At 47.4% G+C, this 22861-nt stretch overlaps 1 protein-coding gene across 1 annotated transcript; it reads left to right on the top strand.

The window, feature by feature from the left end:
• The first annotated feature begins 11 nt into the window (after positions 1-11).
• On the top strand, positions 12-21392 carry arrb1 (arrestin, beta 1). The gene is made up of 16 exons (XM_085244536.1): positions 12-264; positions 12297-12327; positions 12428-12488; positions 12601-12645; positions 12897-13093; positions 14206-14265; positions 14419-14486; positions 14645-14780; positions 15174-15258; positions 15335-15407; positions 15531-15668; positions 15760-15843; positions 16395-16418; positions 16553-16623; positions 17917-17965; positions 19275-21392. Exons 1-16 carry the CDS (start codon positions 245-247, stop codon positions 19384-19386), a joined length of 1254 nt encoding a protein of 417 aa, XP_085100662.1. The 5' UTR covers positions 12-244; the 3' UTR covers positions 19387-21392.
• The last annotated feature ends 1469 nt before the right edge of the window (positions 21393-22861 follow it).

A 22861-nucleotide genomic window follows, 5' to 3' on the forward strand; every position in this document is an offset into this window, starting at 1 on the left:
GGCGAGTTAAAGAGGAGGAGGGGCAGAGTGGTGGATTCAGTCAGTCCTTCGTTCAGTCGCAGCTCAGATGGAGGTTTTTCCTCCTGCTGAGGACACTCTGATGGCATGACAACGGCTTCCTGAGTGAGAAAGAGCGAGAGAGAAAGAGAGAGAGAGAGATATCCTGCCCTCAGTTTCCACGGTGACGGCATCCCTCCATCCTCCTCCATCATCTCTCCGCCCGGCTGCTGTCGACATCGTCGGGATGGGAGATAAAGGAACAAGGTAAGATTTAATGGGTGTGTGCAGTAATGCACCCTGATAAATGTGTGTGTGTGTCACACAGATCGATCCGTTAGGAGGTGTGTGTGTGTGTGTGTGTTGCTGTAACGTTACATAACGTTGTGTCCGAACCTCGAGGACTGTGACGTCTCGATGGCACTGACAGGTTTGCTGTGTTTGCCTGGGGCTTTTCTGTCTTTTATTTTGACAGTCAGACACACAGGAAACATGGGGGGAAACCCATCTTTGTGAAAGAAACAAGATTACCAGAGAAATATATCACTGCCAGTACTTGTAGTGATACTGTAGTAAAAGTATGTAAGCGTGTGTCACTCTGATTCATTCACGCGTCATCTGGAGGGTTTAAAGGCGAGCTCATGTTTTACAGCCGCTGTTACTCCGAGTGCACGACAGAGAAATGCAGTCACAGAGCTGCAAAACTAAAACAAAGAAAAGCCAGGAAAACATTTAACTATGTGTCAGGAGGCCAAATCAGAAGAGGCTGTTTTTAGTTTTTATTAGTTAAAATATTTGATCCCAGACTGTGGCGATAACAGATACGCATCAGGGTGTGACCATGTTCAGACAGGCTGGCGCTCTCTGTGCATCTTTGTGACAGTCACAATGAAAATGACAAACTGCTCCTGAACTGGAAGAAACGGCCCAAACCCAAAGACTGAAATACAAAAGTCCAAACAGGACTTGAACAGCTCTCGCCTAAACCAGCACACCCACAGCCTCCTAACACACCTGTTATCACTCCAGTATCACCACAGAAAGCAGACGTCATGTTTCTGACAGGAGAGCGTGACTGATTTACTGGGACAAGTTCTGGATCTGTGCTAGGAGGTTACAGGGGTTCTGAGCCCATGTCTCACCTCTCCACCAGCTTTAATGAAACTCTTCACCTGCTGATCAGTAACATCCAATCAACATCCGCAGCCACGTTATTGGTCAGATAATGCCATTGAAAATGCTCCAAAAGGCTCCGACAGCAACAGTCCAGAGGTCCAGTGCAGGGACTCGAGTTAGCTTAGGTGAACTCTAGCAGCCAGCTAGCAGTTGCAGCCGCCTGTGTCCCCATCCACCTGTTGGTCAGAGAGGCCACGCCCCTAATAATGCAAACTTTAATCTAGGTGCGTTATTAAAAGTGTTATGAAGCAGAACAGCTTGTGTATCAGGCTGGAAACACGTTTTCTTTGCTGGATAGTCTGTGAGGTGGACTCACTGCTGTCTCTGCTGGACGTCAGAGGAACTACAGCTTTGGGTTCAAAATCCAGGGCTTTCTTAGTCCATTACAGTCAGTGTCAGCTGACTCGCTCTTTGACTCCTTGTACACCCACCAGAGGAACTTCACAATCTCAGGTTAGGCGAAGCTTTGAAAGAGCCTCCTAACAGGAAGCTGGATCAAAACATCAGCTTATTTGTTCCACAGCTGATATTTTTCAAGGAAGAATCACACATTTGCATTCCCAGTATCAGACTGAGAACTCAGGGATCCTCAGTGTCAGGACTTCGCTGGCACTTTGACCAAATTAAATATTTTGGAGCCTAGTGCAGCGGTCCCCAACCTTTTTTGCGCCACGGACTGGTTTGTGCCCGACAATACTTTCACGGACCGGCCTTTAAGGTGCCGCGGATAAATACAACAAAATAAAACTAGTACTGGTACCGAGAAAAAGAAGATTTATTCATAACACACATGAAAAGACCCAGGAAAACCGAGTTAACGAAAAAAACGATAACAAAATAACACTAAAAACCGCTAAAACCCCTGAAAACCACACATTTCACACCCGAGTCTCAACTCTCACGGCCCGGTACCAAACGACTCACGGACCGGTACCGGTCCGAGGCCCGGGGGTTGGGGACCGCTGGCCTAGAGGCAATTTGACCAGCTGGTGGTCCAATCCATAATCCTCCACCTTCAACAGTGTGCTGAAAGCCTGTGGTGATGGAGGAATCACACGAGGGCAAAGGCTCAACAACTAGGCTCTCACTGATGAGCCCCTTTCCTAGATGGGGCAATGAGACTGGGTCCCACCAATGAGGCCGTAACACGGGGAAGGCGTCCCCAACAAGGCAGCTTATGCACACTAATGGTGTAGCTTCATGGAAGGACCACCATTTGGGCGTGTGCATGTCAAGACCTTTTCCGTGTCTGCGAATCTGCTAGTGATGTAAATTTCTTCATGAGATGGTGAGCTGATGATTGGTGTGGATGTCTTCACGCCTGCCTGACCAATCTGCAGAGACCAACTATGCGTACGCCCCCGGCGATGCACTTCAGAGAACTACAACAGGACTACTGAGTCATCGTCTCTCCAATGCTTACAAGAGACAAACAATGACAAAGTGTGCAGCTTAAAGTATTTTAGGACATCCTTCAGGTGTGTGATCAGGTCGAGATGCAGCAATATTTGTGTCAGACCCAGAGACATCCAAGAAAAGGGCGAAAAAACGTCCCTGGAGTTTTCAGTTTGGCAATATTTTGATCAGTCGACTCAAACCTGTGATGAGTCCCACAGATATGAAGCCCAAACAACTAAATTAAAACTGACTTTTGTGGCACAACAACAGAAAGTTTACTCCAGCTTCCAGCTTTGCTGCTGTTGCCACTGCTGCTTGCTGTTTTGTGTGCAATGCATTCTGGGATACTTGGCTGTCCCAGATCAACACCCTTGATGCACTGAGGCTGTTTCATGAGTACGAGCACCAATGCAGGCGGTGACGTGTGTGAAGGCTCCTGGTGGCGGTGAGGTCAGGAGCTTTAGTGTTGCACTCAGGACACGTGTTTGTTATTTTGTTCCGTGTAGGTTTTATACAGTCTAGCTTCTCCAAACATAGCTGATGAAGGAGCACTTTGATCAGCGAGCGAGGCCTGTTCCCTCTTTAAGCAGGTTAAGTGTTGAACTTGTTTGCGTTTAAATACTAAAGCTGAAGGCAGAGACCCACAAACAGGAAGCAGCTGAACGAGTGCGGCATGTGGCGGCGTCCTGCTGTTGACTGCTAAACACTTTCACCCAATAAAAGTATCATAAAAGTTAGAAATGTTGTTAGTCTGTGCGCCTGAAATGGGGCTGTGTTTAAAATCCACTGTGGTGCACAGACTGGCTCCTGTACCCGTTTGGACTGAATGTAAATGTGAAGAACTTCACGCTTGCAGGAACCAACAGAACCTCCCTGAGTTTCCACGGACCGGTGCAAACATTCAGCGGCTTTAGTTCTTGTTGCAGAAAGCAGATGAGTCTTTGTGGTTAAATAGTGAAAAAAGGACCTCATGCGTCTTCTCAAATTACATTTCCTTGACCTCAGTGGAAGAGAAGTAAAGATGTAAAGGATTGTTTACAAGGACTTGAAGAGCAGGACTGCGGCACTCGGAGAATCAGCTGTCCTTAAACAGACTGTTAATAATAATAATGAGGCTCTGCTGCGGTGAAACTACAAAGTCCTGCGGGTGGACTACAAAAAGCTCCTCTCAGATACCTGCTGTGCTCTCATTGGTTGCTGTGTGCAGACGGTGCGCACATGCACACAGTAACACGGTGAGAGCTCACCTGTGGTCGATCAAAGATGGCCGTCATTTGGTGGGTAACTCAGCAGTAAGTCACATGATGACCTGTTTGTTTACTGTAAGGTCTGATGGGTCGTTGCTGTGAATTGTGGGACGGCATCATCTCCTTTCGTTTCATAAAGGAAGCTCTGATGCATCCTTTACTAAAGGAGGTAATAAAGGAAGCTTCAGCTGCTTCCAAACTGCTCAGAGTCTGAGGTTAAAGCTGTGGCGACCCTCGTAGCATCGACAGCAGTGTTATCATCTCACCAACGTTTTGTTATTTGGAGGATCCGCCGACTCCTATCATGGCCGCCACACACACCTCCGGGTCAGAAGGAAAAAGGTCCACTGAGAACTGGAATCAGAAAGTCGGCCCAAAGCCTCCGTTTCCTTTGTTTTTAGGTGAGCAGCAGGAAGAAAGCTTCCAGCTGAGTGCGCTCCACCCCTCAGACCTCAGCAGTGTCGCAGAAACACTTCAGATGAAACAGACGAACCGAGCACGCTGCAGGTGCAGTGATTTCCCCACTGCCCCACACTGCTTCTGCAAAACTGGTGCTAATGTAGCACAGACTGCTCATTCTGCCCCCTACTGGCAGGTGAATCAAACACTTATACACAAGCACAGCGCTGGGAAAACACCCTGCAGCGCGCCACATTCCTCCCAGCAAAGCTGTCAAGTTAAAGTTGAGTGCTGGCTATAAAACCCCGCAGGATGAAATATAACAGTGTTTGATGAAAACGTCACTCGTTTAATGGCAATGACGAGCAGATGCACCTGAAAGCGCTGTGCAGGTTAATCTCTGCCGCACGTCACCATCACGGTGTGACATAACCACAGTGTAGCTTTCACACAGGCTTTCATAACAGACTGAAAACAACCTGTTGCCCCATCCACTCTAAAACATTAGCTCATAGCCAAAATGTCTTCAGAACTTCAAACCAGGTGAGTAGCACCGTAATACACCTGAGCCTGTTAGCAACCGTGATGCTGTTGAAACCAGGCAAGTACCAACAGCAGGTTTCTCCTCAGCCCGAGGGTGGAGGTGGGGAGTCCTGGATGAGGTTCTGTAGCTCATCTTACAGCTGGTGGGGTATGACATTATCATTCAGGTTCTGATTTTGGTTCTGGGACTTTTTGCCCCCTCATGATCGAGGCCAGCGTCCCACAGGGAGTCCTGGTCTTTTATCCATCAGCTGTGTAAGGCATGACTGCCTCAGGTCTCCTTGTGGACTTACCGGCTAAGCTTAGCTTTGGGGTCTTGTTGGAACTGTTAGGGTCTTGTGACGTGATGACACATTTCTTTAGGTGGTCTGAGACGGCAGCACTCTTTCGTTTTAGTTAAATATGTCTTATTTGTAGTTTTTCGTGGATGTGGACAGCGTGCATCCTGTAACTCATCAGTGCTGCTCACCCTGCAGGTGTGTCCTCAGTGACAGAGCTGCAAAACAAAAGTTTTAATCATTTATTCTCATCCATTAACAAAATGCGGTGAATGAACAAAAGAGAAATCAGGATTTAGTGTGAGCACTCGGCTGGTAGGTTGTTCTAAGCACAGATCTTCTCTTAATCTGCATCCTTCTGTCTCTTCATGTAACCAGGCACACGCGATGATGTTGATGTCAGGGCTCTGTGGGAGCCGCACCATCACTTCCAGTACTTACACTGGAGATAGTTCTTCATGACTTTGGCGGTGTGTTTGGGCTCGTTGTCCTGCTACAGAATACATTTAGGGACAATAAACAATCATTTATATTTTTGAAAGCGTTCTTTGTTTACAGCAGTTTTTCACACCTGCCTAAAACTTTTGCACTGTACTGTATTTCAGGCCAACTGGGCATGCTCAGATGCAACCGGGACTTTCTGGCTTATTGATGAGGAACTCGAGCAGTTTTGGTTCCTGCACATCTTTAGTCAGTTGATGGTGTTTTTCTGCATATCGGGCTCTTAATATTTGTCTGAGAGAGTCTGGGCTGAGATCAGGTGTCTGCAAACAGCTGCTTGTGTATCTCTGCCTGCACTTGAGAGCAGTCCTCCTGTAAACCACTTTAAAGGTCTGCTTAGACTGCTGCACCCGCCATCAGAGCCCGGATTGGCTGAGACATGAAGTCTTTTCTGAGTACGGCGGACGTAGTGACACTGATGATGGACGCTTGGCCTCTGCCTCTCTGACTGCTGGTCATCTGACACACGCATGCACGCACCTACCTACACACACACACACACACACACACACACACACACACACACACACACACACACACACACACACACACACACACACACATCCTTTTCTTTCAGTTTGTGACTCGCACTAAAATGAAGCTCTAATAAAGGAGACGTGCAGAAACATGTTTCAGCTCATTCTGATGGTGAATGTGGCAGCGGAGCGTTTCTGCGCTGCCGTCGTCTGAGTGTGTTTCTGTGTTTTCGGGCTCAATGATCTGAACGAGTCGTGTCGGGAGAATATTAACGAGCTCCGCTGATCAGTCAGACATACAGAGCAGCTCGGGAGACTCTCTGATGAGGTTTTCACGGGAAGCAGCGTCAGCCCCAGAATCTGTTCGAGTGCTTGTGTGGAGGGTAAGTGGACAGAGCTGAGCCACGTCACGCTCTCAGGTTTCTTTGTGACTCGTTTAACATTCACATACGACCGCTGTGAACATCAGGAGGGAGGGAATGAAAAGGTGCTGCTCCACACAGAGCTCTGCTGTACCCGTTCTGTTCGGGGATTTTGGTCCACGTCGTTATGACATCATTGTGACATCAGCACACAGCTGCTGCAGATTTGATGAGAATCTCCCGTCGCTGCTCTGAGTGCAGCGAACGGTTCATGAAGCTGGTGTGAGGAGATCTGAGCGCTGAGACGATCACACCTGCAGCAGCTGAACGCAGACGCAAATCGGCGCTCATCAGACCAGGACGCGTTTTTCCACCTTTGGGAGTTTGTGTGAACTTTAACCTCAGTTTCCTTTGCTGACCTGAGCAGCAGCGGTGTGGTCTCCTGCTGCTGCTTTGGCCTCAGAGATGCTCTTCTGCATGCTGTGGTTGTTTGAGTTACCGCTGCGTTCCTTGAGCTTGACTCTTACCGGATATTTCCTCTTCTACTTTTGGTTGGTGTTAGTACTTTTACTGCAGTGAGGACCGGCCACACCAGTTTACATACTGGGCAAACAGGTCGACAGAGGACGCCATAATAACAGCTCTTCACACAGCCCTCACCTGGACAGTAGCAACACCTGTGTGAGAATGCTGTTTGTGGACCAGCTCTGCCTTCAACACAGTCCAACCCCACAAACTGGTTAATAAGCAACTCATGACTCAGCAGCTCACTGTGCAGCTGGTTACTGGACTTCCTGCGTGACCCCAGAACATCAGGATGGGAGAGCACACCTCCTCCACCCTCATCCTGAATGTAGGTGTCCCACAGGGGTGTGTCCTCAGTCCCCTCTTATACTCACTTTTCTCCCATAACTGTTCACCAATCCACACCAGTAACACCATTATAAAATTTGCTGACACCACCATCATAGGACTGATCGACAACAGCAATGATTCAGCTACAGAGAGGAGGTTCAGCATCTGAAGCGATGACGACAACAACCTGCATCTGAACACAGCCGAGACCAAGGAGATGGTAATCGACTGAGCACTCCACCCTCTACATTGATGGAGGAGGTAGAAAGGGTGGAGAGCTTTAAGTTCCTCGGAGCCCACATCTCGGCCGGCCTCACCTGGTCCACAAACATCTCCCACCAGGTAGGGAAAGCACAACAATGGCTGTACTTCCTCAGGAAACTACGTCAGGCCCAGTTACCCCAGAGACTGCTAATTAACCACAACCGCTCCACCATCGAGAGATTTCTGACCTCCTGCTGCACACTCTGGTTCAACTGCTGCACCATGGAGGGCAAGAGGAAACTGCAGCGGGTGGTGAGGGCAGCAGAGCGGGCAATCGGCACCTCACTGACCCCCTCAGAGACATTTATACGTCTACGCATGGGACAGTGTGAAACGTAATTTCAATTCCTTTGTATGGCAAGTACATTTGAAGAAATTGACAAATAAAAAGTATTCTATTCTATTCTATTCTATTCTATTATACTGGCAGACTTCAGCAGAAAGCCAGCATCATCATCAAGGACCCCTCACACCCTGGACACGCCCCCCGTGCATGTTTGTATGGGTGTATCTGTATGTGTGCAGGTGTATGTGTAACTTGTACATATCTTTCCTGTGTAAAGATATTCTATTCTTTAAAAAACAAACAACGGGCTGGTTTCAGTTCTCGTGGCCTCGTCTTTATTTTATATCTGCTCATTTTGTTTCATATAAAGATTTAGATTTTGCTCACTGTTAAAAGGTGCTGTACCAATAAAGCTGTCAGCGGTAAGTGTGATCAGCAGCTCATTGATTAATGCTGCAGTCAGGCTGTGCCAGGCCCTAAAAGTAATTACAGGGATTTTAAAGTGAAAGCTAAAGTTGGCCGGAGGACCCGAGGAGTCAGCGGATTCACGGAGCCTCCAGGAGCTTTTCCCAGTTTTAACACACAGAACGAAGAATAAATCACCTGAGACAGTAACTGTGAGAGCTGCAGGTTCCAGCCTGCTTTTCACAGAGTTTCATGTTTAATAGAAAATGGAATAAAGGTTTGTGTTTGAACTGGCTGCTCGTGTAAACCTGCTCCTCCGTGGGAAAGCTCCCGACGGTCTGGGTTGATTTTGACTAAATGAGACCAAAGCAGCTGCTGCTGGTTCCCCTTCGGTTCTTGGTGAAACATCTTCAGTGACTGATTTCCACAGTCGTTCAGGTGTGTGAGTCAGGACACTGAAAATGTCTCTTTATTTCCCCACAGTGGGTTTTATTTTCACACTGTGCTCACACCTGTTTGAAGCACAGATGTTTTTAATGGCTGCCAGATGTTTCTGTTGGATTCCCGTGTTTCCGGTGTCATGAAGTAAGCGCTGATAAGCGTCCCTCCCTCTGCAGCCCAGAGACCAGAGCATCTGTGATCTCTGGATATAATCTGAAACCAGCTGCCTGTTCTCTGCGTGGCTGAGGCCGAGCCTCATGCGTTCGTGCTGGTGGTTTTCAGTCGTGTTCCTGAGCCCGGCAGAACCAGGTCCAGCTTTAATGCTGAGCCGGCCGAGGGCTAGAACGGAGAAGCAGCTCTGTGGGAAAGCGGACACAGTCCAGTCACACCTGACGGTCGTAGATCTGAGGAGGCGAAAAAAGCCGGTTTGAGTCTCTGCTGCAGTTTGGGTATCGAGGGAGTCTTCAATCATCGGCCGTCTGCTGCTGCAGAGCTGACACAACAATCAGGCATCGATCGGGCAGTTAGCGTTCCCCCTGTGTCAGAGCGGCCGATCGATCAGCGGCGCGGCCGCTTCACCTGCACCAACCACGAGCGAACCACGACGCGTGAGAAAATCTCAAAGGCACCAAACTTATTCCTGACACAGAAAGAGAGCAAATGAATCAGTGAAAGTCCTTCCAACAGACGGTTGCGTAGAAGAATCCACGTTTTTTATTGTGACAGAAATGTCTCCATACGCGCCAATATTCATCGATATTCAGGATTAAACATCAGTTTAACCCTCTCAGGCTCAAATGACGTTTTTGTTGCTAATGCACAAACGAATACCTGCAGTGGTACTTCTGAGTAAAAACAATATGTCTGTGGGGTGATCAGGTTGTTAGTTTGTAACTGTTGCAAATCTGCAACGCCTGCCTCGAGAGGGTTAAGTGATAACAACAATAATCCCAACAATAAGGAGCAATGATGATGCATCAGAGTGTTTGGGGTGACGCACATCACTCTCTTACACAGGAAGTGTTTTTATTCACGTGTGAACGAGCCTCAGAGGGACCGGGCTCAGTTTGGATGAACCTGAGCACTGACGTGAAAACAGGAAAGAGCAGGAGGACGTCAGAACCCACATCAGGTGCTTCTCCGCACGTCTTTGATTTCAGCTTGTTGTTTGGTTCAGTGGTGGTTCTAAACAGGTGTACCTGTCCAGGTGCTTCACCTCTGCCTGTGTGGCAGCAGCTTTGGACCCAGAAAGGGAAAAGTGGACAAATGTAATAATATTTGCTTAAAAGGAGCTCTGCCTTCTTGCTGGTCTTTGAGCTGTCTTGGCGTCTTTGATGTGATAAAGTCGTTACTCGCGCTCAGATGAAATGTGAGCCCCTCTCGTGCTGTAACCCTGCACTGATTCACGTCTGTGCGATGAAGCTCTAACCGCATCCTCGGCTCTGAAGATTCAGCTCTGCTCTCTTTCAATGAATCTTTAATCGTGTTTACACTCTCTCAGACGCTCGCTTCCTGTTACCGAAGCTTTCAGCATCTTTTCTCTCATTTCACACAAACACCAGCATTTATATGTCCAGTGTTTAGCACAGCGGTTTGTGAGGACGCCGTGTTTTGTCCCGGCCTTGTCTGAAACCGACACGTTCACTCAGCTGTGATTAAAAATCAAGAAGTGACCACTGAGGTCGATAAACGTCTGCTGTCGCCGTCACAGAGCCGGTGCTCTACCTCCAGCCGCTCAGCCTGATTCGTGATTTCAGATGGCAGAGCTGCTCCGTGTTAAGGTTTAATTGGACTAATTGCAGAGAGTGTGGTGAGCAGGTGATCGTGCAGTGGGCAGCTCCCAGGAGTCCCTCCGGTTTCCGGCTAAAAACGGCGTCCCGATGCTGGTGATTGATGAAGAGCCACTCAGGAGGAAGCTGAAAGCTAATGGAGCCATCAGCTAATTTATGACAACATTAACGCGGGGTGAGGAGAGGGGCGTCACGCTGTCGGGCAGCATTAGACAGAAATGCAGAGAGGAAGCTGCTGACGGCACACCCTCTGTAATATGTGACTGTGCAGGGTCCCAGCAAACACCAGACGTCATCCAGCCACTGCTCCGACACTCACAGCCCGTCTGAAGCCAGACTTACTCGTTTTCTTCTTGCATCACTCTCAGCTCAGAAATCTGCACAGCTGTGGACACGAGAGCTCTGCTGGTCACAGCCTGGCGCTCATCATCGCTCTGCTCTGACACGATACACAAAACAGGCGCAAAGTAGCTTCTGATAATGAAAGTGATAATGCATGCTCAGTAATCCAGGTAAGGAAATCCCAAAAGGTTGATTCTGTTCATCTGGATGTTTTCAGGTTTACAACCTTACAAACAGCACATTTGCTGTTCATTCAGTGGGCTAGTTTCACTGTGACTGAGGTTTGAGTCTCTGCTGAAAATGCTACGTCCACATGAGCAGAATCAACCTTTTGAGGTTCTCATAGTGAAGATGATGTTTGTGATGTTTGGGCCCTGTGTGGAGAGCAGGGCCTCCCCGAGGCTCTGCCGGCTGCAGGCTGGACGCCTCCTGCCACCTTCAGTTTCACTCGGTCAGAAGAAAAGAGACGGAGACAAAGCTTCAGACCGAATGAGGTCAGCAACGTGTCAGACAGAGCTGGGAAGGTTACTTTAGAATGTATTCCACTACAGGTAACAGATTACATGCCCCAAAATGTATTCTGTAACGTATTCCGTTACGTTACTCAATGAGAGTAACTATTCTGAATACTTTGGATTACTTAATATATTATCATGCTTTTTACAACAACATGAATGTGATTTATTACTGTTACTGAAGCTCTGAACCGTAGTAAAGGGACCTCTGACTAATACGGCGGGTTCGTGTCGGCTCGTAGCTGAAAACTAGCTTTACTTTGTTGTCTGGGTCGACTTTGCTAGAGACAGAGAGAGGAGTTGAAAGGCTGCTTATTGTTTCAGAGGAAAACAGGAACACAGCGTACAGTCGAGTCTTAACAGCTCACTCACAGCTGGGCTACACTCTTTAGGCTGATGTCTGCTTATTGCTTTCGTATCAAATCATTTTTTGAATAATAATTTTTTTAAAAACTTCTTCACGTCGTTATGCGGCCGCAAGTAGAATGACCAAAAACAGCGAGGGGACAGCCGAACATATGAAACAGGAAAGTACCGCTGTGTAATCCATTTATTTCAACAAAGTAACTGTATTCTGAATACCACCTTTTTAAGTGGTAACTGTAATGGAATACAGTTACTCATATTTTGCATTTAACATGTAATGCCAGTACATGTATTCCATTACTCCCCAACAGTGGCCTTCAGAGGAGTGAACCCAGCTCAGGGCTGGAGCACATCTGCAGGGTTAGGAGCAACACGAGCTTCATGAAACCCAAAATACATCAGCACCAACATCTGGCAGCACACCTGGACTCACTCAGCTTGGGTAGTCTGAGTTTTCTGGGTGTTTTACAGGCAGGGGTCATGTGAGAAACCACTTCTGCTGCTAAAACAGAAGAAACTCCGACAATTTAAAATTTATTCCTGAAGTGTGGCGCGCTCTGACTGTTTCACTGTTTCCAGACTTTTCTTGGACAGTTTTATTTAAAAGTATGAGATACTCAAACAGTGTGACCTGTGCTCTTCTCTCTGTCTGCAGAGTGTTTAAGAAAGCCAGCCCCAATGGAAAGGTGAGTCCTCCTTTAGCACAGTGCAGGTGTGACAGTTTGCTGATGCCCGAAACAGCAGCGACAGTTTCAGGCTGACTAACAGCAGCTCTTCCTCCCTCAGCTCACCGTCTACCTGGGGAAGAGAGACTTCGTGGACCACGTGGATCGGGTGGAGCCTGTCGGTGAGATCTTGTTCAGTCTGTGGCTCCATCCTGGAGCTTCACTCACATTTAAATTTAAGTTGACTTTTGAAGCAAAAGCGACTTTGCTGAAGATCTTGTTTTCTCCTCGCAGACGGCGTCGTTCTGATCGACCCGGAGTACCTGAAGGAGAGGAAAGGTGAGAAGCCCGAGTGCGGGAAAGCTGAAAGCTGAGCTGCTGCTCAGAGAAATCGCTGCAGCTGTGGATGTGAGCGATTACCCAGAAACCTCACTGGCTGGTGTTATCAGAGCACGCTGCTTCACTTTGGGCTCACGTCCTGCTGTAAAAACCACGAGCAGGAAGATGGCGTCTCACATTAATGTGCAACATGTTTCGGTTTTCTGTTAATCAGCTTCCATCACTGATTGTCTTTGTTCTCGCCCCATCAGTGTTTGTGACTCTGACGTGTGCGTTCCGTTATGGTCGCGAGGATTTGGACGTCCTCGGATTGACGTTCCGGAAGGACCTGTTTGTGGCGAACATCCAGGCGTTTCCTCCGGTCACCGAAGAGAAGAAGACTCTGACTCGTCTTCAGGAACGTCTGATTAAAAAACTGGGAGAACACGCCTACCCGTTCACCTTCGAGGTACGGAGGCCGCCGGGCCACCTGAATATTTGTCCGCTGATCTGTGACAGAGTGCTTTTAGCTTTTATTCTCCCACAGAGGTGCTGGATCCAGGCAGACCAGCTTCCTGGCAGCCTCCGGTTGCAAGGGGAGACGATTATTCCCCGACCGGTTGGTGCTGAGGTTGCTGGCTGTCGCTGGGTGTTTTCCATCACAAGGATGATGCTGGTTGCCATGGTTTCTGCAGTTTGCAAACACCCCATTTACTCCCCGAGCCGTGGTGAAACTTCCCACTGCAGCCAACACATTTCAAAAGGCTTTTATTTTGAAGGCAAATTTGCTACAGCTCGGAGAGTCCATAGCGAGTGTTTGCAGACAAGTTGGCGTCTTCCACACAAACCACAGGCGATCACGACACCCTGCCATCAGCCACAGCCATCACTGTTGGACCAGTTTGATACTGATTTCATGTAACTGACAGTAAAAACACGCGTGAACAGACACGTGCCGTCACACGTTTCACTAGCAGGCAGTGGTTATCAGGCCGTCAAAGACCTCCTCGTTAATATTAAGACTTTTCTAATTAGTTTTTTTCTCGGCGTGCTGCACCAACTCCGGTGTTATTGGTGCCGAGCTGCCAGGCTCCATGTTTGAAGTCTTGGATATCAAATGTCTTCATTTCATCTTTGCATCATTCTGAACAATTTGTGAGAAATTACATGGAAAGTTGACAAAGATCCATGTAAACAGGATCCCGGACTTAATGGAAATGTATCCATTAGTAGAAAATAATGACAGATGAAGCTGTTCGTTGAGATATGAATGAATAAATGATTCAATTAGTTTGGAAAACAACAGCTAAAACGCTGCCTCGTGCATGATGCTTCATCACGTAACATCATCCATCAAGCCTCAGTGACTCATGTGTCCAGCGTCTTCTCTGGGAGCTTCCCGTCCTCACAGATGTTCTCGTCTCACAAACCCAGAGGAGGAACTTTTTGTTCTTGGAGTTCAAAAACAGAAAATGCAGAAAAACAAAGAGAAGCGACGGCGGAGCAGGAACCCGCAGCATCCTCACTCTCTGCCCTGCCCATAAATGTTTCAGATGTTTTGAATATTTCATATCTTTTCAGATTCCTCTGAACCTGCCGTGTTCGGTCACCCTGCAGCCGGGACCGGAGGACACCGGAAAGGTAAAGCCACGACGTCCGCTGTCATTTTCTTTTGCTTTGTGCTCGATTCGTGCCGCCGTGCAGACCCTCTGGGTTTGAAGCTCCTTTCAAAGGTGGAAACGTGTCTGGATTTAAATGAATCTGAAGACACGTCTCGCTGTGGTGTGTCCTCAGGCCTGCGGAGTCGACTTTGAGGTGAAAGCTTTCTGTGCCGAAAATGTTGAAGAAAAGATCCACAAAAGGTAAACGTGAGTCAGCCGCAGTCCGGCCGAGCGGCACAACAAAGACGTGAATTATGAATGAAACTGAGAGCGCTCGTGCCCGCACACACACGTGAACAGAATAATCTGGGACACATCCACTCTGAAATAAATGTCTGAGCTATGTTGTGTTGCTGCAGGAACTCTGTGCGTCTGGTGATCAGGAAGGTGCAGTACGCTCCAGAGAAACCTGGCCCTCAGCCGACGGCAGAAACCACCAGACAGTTCCTGATGTCGGACAAACCGCTGCACCTGGAGGCCTCGCTGGACAAGGAGGTGACTCCTGAGGGACAGATTCACTCAGTTCACCCACCAGCAGCCAGCAGAGCTCATCTATGGAGCACAAACGGAAGTGTTTGCCTGCTCATCAGAGTAACAGCCAATCAAATCTTTGAATTTCACTTAAACTGGAGCTCAGACTCCGGGACGCTCTGTTAGTGCAGCGACCTCCCAGCACACATGTTATTGGTCACGTGATGTCATTAGAAATGCTCCAATAGGCTCCAACAGCACAAACAAGGTGCAGAGGTCTAGGTGTCACCATCCACCTGCCAGTCAGGGAGGCCACGCCCCTAATAACACAAACTTTTAGCCTGTACGCCGATTTAACCAGGTGAATGTCATAAAGGTTGTTGTGAGCCGTGAGGTCATCTGTCTGTTGTGTCTCAGATCTATTACCACGGTGAGCCAATCAGCGTCAACGTTCACGTCACCAACAACACCAACAAGACCGTGAAGAAGATGAAGATCTCAGGCAAGTCAGGGCGCTGCTTCCTGTGTGTATCTCCACGTCTCCACGTCCTCCTAAATGCTGATATTTGTGTCCACAGTGCGACAGTACGCCGACATCTGCCTGTTCAACACGGCTCAGTACAAATGTCCCGTGGCCACCGAGGAGTCAGAGTGAGTTTCATCCATAAAGTTTGACACTAAGGAATCAAAAGTTGGAGTAAGCGAAAAACTGACGCTGCTGACGAGCTCTCTAATGTGAAATCAGCTGAAGCTTCTCTATTTCCCTCTCCTCAGTGACGTTGTGGCTCCCAGTTCGACTTTCTGCAAAGTTTTCACCCTCACTCCGTTTCTGGCCAACAATCGCGAGAAACGAGGTCTCGCTCTGGACGGAAAACTGAAGCACGAGGACACCAACCTGGCGTCCAGCACGCTGTGAGTCCAGCCGCCTTCACGCCGCCTTCGCTGCCAGCGGGGCCGAGACAGCCAAGCAGAGTGACGTGTGAATATTTTGTCTGCTGTGCAGGTTGAGAGATGGAGCCAATAAGGAGATTCTCGGCATCATCGTGTCCTACAAAGTCAAAGTGAAGCTGGTTGTGTCTCGTGGCGGGTCAGTATCGTGCGAGAGGAGCTTTAAATGTTAAATGGTCGCCTGCTGACCCTGAGCTCAGATGTTAATCCTTGTTCGTCACGCCGTCGTGTGACGCTCTGCTCTCTGTGCAGACTGTGGCGTTTTAGCTTCAGGTTATATCGTCCACAAATCAGACCCCTCAGCTGGTGACAAACAGAAATGTTATTTATGGCCTTTTCAGCTTTATTTGATAGACTAGGACAGGAAAGAGGGGGCAGACATGTGGCAAAGCCCGGGGTTCGGACTCAAACCCGGCCGGCCGTCTCAGCCGTGTGGCACGCGGTCGCCTGATCAACACTCACAACCTGGTGCCCAAAAGATTTAAAAACCTGCAGAATCATCAGAGGGCAGAAGTTCCCATTTCTAAACTGGAGATAAGCTATTTAACTGTGCATGGACCATAACAAATCTGCATCTGTGTTCGTTTGAAAGATGTTATGTGAAAATGTCCACAGCGTTGGGATGCACTCGTCGTAAATCCTCTGTGCTCTTGTATTGAAGCTGAAACTCTTTCTTTTTATTGATTTCAGGCTCCTTGGAGATCTGGCAGCGAGGTAACCGTTCATGTTCTCGCATTGATGGAAACACCGAGAGTTACAAAGATCGCATGAACACCTCACTGAACACCTCAGTGCTGACGTGGTCATAAATGCTTTTATTGTGTTGTTACCAATGATCTGTGTTTCAGTGACGTCTCGGTCGAGCTGCCCTTCACGTTAATGCACCCGAAGCCTTTAGAGGAGTCCTTCTACAGGGAAGGTGAGACACTTCCTGTTCCTGCTGACGTTCACAGACACAGGAAGTTAAAATGATGCGTTACATCATCCTTTATCAGCCGCAGGTTCAAAGGGTCAGAGCGTCACCTGACCTCGAAAGCAGACATTTGTAATGCAGCATATTAATATTTGATGTTCAGTGTAATAGTATTCATGATGTCCACATGCTGATAATATGCTGCTGTGGATTCATCTTCAGGTGTTTAAGGCTGATCTCTTTCCCGGTGAGTCAGCTGACAAATCGGCACTCTTCTTCTTCTCCTCTAGAAGCGCCCACTACAAGCTCTACAAGAGCTGCTAGGGCTGTAAAATAGAGACGCTAGTGGGAGGTGACAATGCAGAACTGCAGGGTCTGCAGCGGCGATCAGGACGCACGCTCAGAAGACGAATGTAAATAAGAGATGATGAGACGGTGGCGACACATGGAGGTTCAGCCCAGCAGACACAGCACAGGAGCATCCTCTGAGTCAGGTTTAACAAAGCCGGGCTGTCTTTGCATTAGCTGGATCTGACCGACCACAGAGCCATGGTTCTCATCTTTCTCTGTGGGCGGCACGGTGGAGCAGTGGTTAGCACTGTTGCCTCATAGCAGCAAGGTCCTGAGTTTGAGTCCAGCGGAGCCTTTTCCTCCGTGTCTGTGTGGGCTCTCTCCGGGTACTCCGGCTTCCTCCCACAGATGCTTACTTTAGATAGCTGCCGCCCACAGATGTGAGCGTGAGTGGTTGTCTGTCTCTCTGTGTTAGCCCTGCGTCAGACTGGCCACCTGTACAGGTGTACCCAACTGGAAGAGGAGGGCTCTCTCTCTGCTGCAGGCTCCGTCCACGCTCACATCAAAGTTCGGCGTGTCATGTGACTCATGCACTAAGTGAAGCCGGCGTCCCTCAGAGCCATATTTTATTAGTAACTGAATGCACTGGTGTGATACTGGGATTTGGCTCCTCCCCTGCCCACAGCCTCGGTTAGAGACCCACGTAAATCCGTGCTTGCGGCCCTGCTGCAGTTCTTCCTCCTTGTTTGCGGCGGTTGTGGAGAACAGACCCAGAGCTGAGCTGCTCGGAGTCATCAGGTCTCCCTCAGTAAACCTGAGCTCCAGACGCAAAGACGGCGCTCCACGGGGCTGTCTGACAGGTCAGAGCGTCACGACCGGAGCCAGGCTCAGACTGAGGGTGTGTGGGGATTTTAAACGAGTCGGTGTGAGAAGATTGAATTGGCTCTGACAGAGACGAGCCAAGAGTTTTCCTCAGGTGTGTAACTGTGATCTCTCGCTCCTCCACAGCTGCAGACGAGGCTCCAGTCGACGCGAACCTCATCGAGTTTGACACAAAGTAAGCAGCCGTCTTCCTGTCTCGCCGCTGCCTCTCCTCCTCACTCTGATTGGTTCTGCTCTGGTTTACGGGTTCATCAATAACACTGACAGCAGACAGGTTTCCTCTGCGCCCGCTGCAGCATTAACAGTGATGGACTCGTCTCCAGAGTTTCAGTCTTAATGCGTCTTAATGCCTGCTGCTGTGGGAGCTGCAGGAAATGGGCTTTAAACTGGAAACTCGTTCTGCTGCCAGCACAGCCAAACGCGAGCGCTGTGAGCCGACGCTGCAATTTACTCATTATCATTTCATGCGTACGCAACAACAAAGGAAATGACTCCAGCTGCAAAGATGAAATACAGAACAGCGAGGCCACTTCCTCGTTTGTGTGTTTTTATTTCCTCTTTCCGTGCAGCCCAACGAATATTTCCACTTCCTGTCTTTGTTACCTCAGACGTCTGTACAGGGGGAAGAAGAAGTAAAAGCAGTGAAACACTCTTTCTGCCGTCTCCAGCTCGTCTTCAGCTTCGTCTGTAATTATTAATCTCATTACTAAATGGCAGGGCGGGGTCATGGCCCGTTAGCTTTCTCACGTCGGTTAAAGTTGTTGTTTTAAAAGTGGCGCGGCTGCTGTCCCCTCTGCTCTCTCAGCAAGTAAACACAGTGTGGCGATGAAGACACTGGGGAGATGGGCGCGTTGGTACAAAATGAAATGGACAGATGTGAGGATATCGATGGTCACAGTAAAGAGGATGGAGGATTTATCCACTCGTTTTGCTGTCAGAGCAGAAGAAAACCTTCATTTCCACTTTAGTCTTGTTTCATGTGGCCTTGTCATATAAAAGTGGGTCGAAAGACCAAGTTTGAAAATAAAAAAATGTAAATATAGTTTGAAAAAAATTCACAGGACTGTTTTTATATGTTTGGCCTTTTTTATTTTCACTTTTTATTTCATTACATGTTCATTATATTCACAAATGTTTATGAAATTTGGAGGCTCGGACATGTTTCTTCGCTCACCAGCCTGAACACAAAGCCGTCCCAGGCACCGTCTCATATCAGCTGATTAAAATGCGTTGTAAACGAGTCTCGGCGCGATTCCGTCCATAAACGAAAGTTGAATTCACAAAAATGTTTGAGAGCTTTTTGTTGCTAACCAGTAAAATATCGAGTAATTGTAACTAAGATGTTAGTGCGGCGACGTGTTACAGAAAAATAACGCTCCCAACGCTGGTAACCACGGATACGAAACAATAAACATTTAATAAGTGCCATATTACTCATTTCAAACCAAAAATGATTTAACTTCCATAACCTCTCCCTCCCTCAGCGACGATGACATCATCTTCGAAGACTTTGCCCGCCAGCGGCTGATCGGAGCAAAAGACGACAAGGATGAAGACGAGGAGCCGGTGGACTCGCCCAAACTGGACGACAGATAGAGGGGAGGAGACACTGCGGCTGTTGTTTTGCTGCTGTATGTAGTGTGGAGCTAATGGAGTTCACCTTTAGGTCAAACCACAGTCTGGACACCCTTTAAACACTCGGTGGTGCCGTGTTTGTGTGCTCGTTCATGTCTGTCCTCTCTGAGTCCCGGTGAGGTGTTTAAAAAAAAACTAGAATACTGCAGCCTAGACATCGGAGCGGCTCTTTGCTCCGACGGAGTCGCCTGGAGCGCCGACCCGGCAGCTCCTAACGACAGCTGGTAGCATGCCTCTAATGTCTCTTTGTTCTAAGTGTTTCCATTAGGGACCAAACAGATGTAAAGTTGTGTTGAGATTAGTTTAAAGTCTTTAGAAACAACACTGCCAGCCTCGGTTGATCTTGAACCCTCTGCCACTGGAGACAAACTTCAGCCGATGGAGGATTTTGCTGAGTAACAATCTGTAGTCGGTGTTGCTGAAGCTGCAGAGCAGATGGGAAACGGCACCGAAGTGATCTGCTGGGCCGCCCGACAAGAGGACCTCAAACTGTCAGAGTGAGCCACCGACCATTTAACAGCAACCGGTGGCCTAGTTTGCATGAATAAATACTTCCTATGATTTATTAATGTCATGAATAATCAAACTGATTTTAAATAGCATACAGTTTCATGTGTTCATGCTGATAATTTTCCGAATCATCATCAGAACGATTTTCTTCCTTGCAGGTAGTCGCTGGTCGTCCATTCGCTTCGTTTCTGTTAAAATCAGCACGGCTTCATGTTGCCTTAAAGTAAACGCTGCGCTTTAATATGATACATGTGTCAGACAAATATAATTGGCATCCTTTACGTGTTTGTTACCTTTACCTCTGTTTAACTGAAACAATCAGACATCTGGCAGAAATTTAAAGAGCAACTGTTCGAACTGTGGCCTGATCGTTGTGAATGCTTTTAAGACTGGAGAGATATATATTTTGTTTCCTCAAACAACATTCTGATAATTATGAGTCACTTTAGTGTGACAGGCTAATTCTGAAGCTAATAATGTTAAATTTCTACTGAAATATCCGAAACATTTCGTCACCCAGTAAATCTTCACTTACCTTAAATGTAATAAAGTTTAAAACTGAAAATAAACCGAAAGATCTTTTATTGAAACTGAACTGAAACTCAGAGACAGCAAGCAAAATGGAAAATATTATTTTATTCACTAAATAAAATCTGATAGAACAGTGTTGCGGTCAGAGGTCATCACACAGGCCTCCTAGCAAACACTCACTGCTGGTGACTGGGTGGCGAGTGGTTGTGGCAGTTGCTCGGTGAAATATGGTGCTGCAACAAAAGCCTCCTGTGGTTGTTCTGGCCTGTGGCAGACTGCCTCAGTTGCCTGAAGTTTGCATGGAAGATGCAACTTTTACTGGTCTGCAGATGACTCAACGTCTTATATGCAAACTACAGGTGATGGAGGCAGTCACAGAGAGGTTTGTGGCGTAGCGGCCTTCTTTTACATTAACCACTCACAGCTGGCTGGTGAACAATGACCAGAGGTTGCCAGTGGGTCGTTCTCCGGTCTCTCGGCCTGTGGGACTGGCTCCTTAGACCGCTGAAGATTAGCGCTCTAATGGGCAATCCCTACGTGCCGGCTGATTTTACAGAAACAAAGTAAAACTAGTGGCTGTGCTGAAGAAAGAGAATCCACATGGAAATTCATCAATGATTTGTAAGAGAATTGGCAGGGATGTCATCCATCCATATGTCGTATCAGGTGACTTGAGCAGGTAAAGAAATTGTGCAAACCTTTATTTTGAAAAGATTCAAAGTTAAAGAGTCTCAAACATCCTGTATGAGGGGTAAGATGTGTTTCTGCTTACTTTAAAGTCAGACTGAAACCAGTTTTTGCATTGTAACGTACAGTTTAAGAAAAAACAGAAAACATCAGCTGTGTCTGACTGTTCATTTTGGCGGGGCGTGAGGAAAACTTGTATATTTCACTGGATCTTAAATAAAAGGACGTTTGTGTCCCCATTTGTCTGGATTCATGAAACTAAACAAAAACGAACTTTTCAACCGACGAGGAGCTCAGAGGAGATTCATGGATGTAGTGGAGGAGGACATGCAGAAGGTTGGTGCAACAGAGGAGGATGCTGGGAAAAGGGTGAGCTGAAGGCAGATAAAGACTAGCATATTTTTCAGATTATAAGGCGCATTAAGTGAAACAAAACAGTCAAATAAGTCAAACTTTACTCAACTCATTCTTCTTGCTTCCTCCACTTCTGTACCATTGATTCATTAATGCTGAATTCTCTGGTAGCTGCTCTGTTCCCATGTTGTTGCAGTATATTAATGACTAACCTCGTATTGTGGATGGATTATCTCAGTTGTTCCCCTGACTGAAGTTTGGTCCGTTTACAGCATCCTGCCATGCGATTGCATTTGTCCCTAACCATCGGAAACCCTCACGTTAACTTTTATCGAGTGGAAAAGAGTTAGCGTTCATCCTCCAGCTTCACTGTGTTTGTTATGCTAACATAGCTGTGTAGCTAGCGGTCACGTAGCACATCATTATATACCAGCTAGCCCAACTTTAGTAACCCTACAAACGTCACTGCTGTTTAGTTTTCTGTCTTCATTTAAGTTGGAAGTGATAACAAAGCTGTATGTTTGAAATTTTTCAGAAATCTCCCAGTCAGAACATGCTATATCATGTTTAGGTGGAAACTAGCGAGCTAACTTCCTGCTAACTTCTAACTTCTTTAAATTGAATAAATTCTGTTTTCATGGATGCCTGGATGTTAAACTTAATTGCTACACCTGTTACACTTTTATTAAAGATGAAAGAATTTAGACAGTTTTTAACTCTCAGTGATGCTGCAGTGTTCGTTTGACTTTGGGACCTGAAGGACGGAGTTTAGGACCCAGATCACTCCACGAGGCTCCTGACTACAGTAGCCATAATGCTCCGACAATCCATCAAGCGGTGCGGCTTCGTAGCTTACCAAAGTTGTACTGAAACATTTTTGACATAGTTTTGAGCGCCGTGTACCACAAAAAATCAGTTTGAGGTCAGTAAGCACAACCAGAATTCATACATAAGGCGCACTGTCAATTTTTGAGAAAATTAAATAATTCTAAGAGCGCCTTATAGTGTGAAAAATACGGTACTTGTGCTAATGCCTAATGCTGGGTGTTCCATTTAAGGAAATGAATGAATGTGTTAATTGTAGAGATGCCTTTTAAAGAAGCTTTATAGTGATTCACCAAACAGCAAATGCTTTCGACAGCATGTCTGAATCCCTGAGCATTCATTAACAGTTAGACTTCAGATAACACGTCTTGCAGGAGGTTTTCAGACTCATGTATACCTTGCAGTCACAGTTTGATTTTTCTGCTGCATATCTGCGCTTAGGTCACAAGAGCAGCAGCAGCAAATACCTCACTCCCTGAAAAACTCCCACTCTTTTTTCATGTCATGGTCGTACTCTGCCTAAACATGC

This window comes from Mchenga conophoros, linkage group LG14 (genome assembly GCF_057382185.1).
Source record: "Mchenga conophoros isolate Kocher_MC1m ecotype Shallow Benthic linkage group LG14, M_conophoros_male_GT1.1, whole genome shotgun sequence".
Classification (NCBI taxonomy): domain Eukaryota; kingdom Metazoa; phylum Chordata; class Actinopteri; order Cichliformes; family Cichlidae; genus Mchenga; species Mchenga conophoros.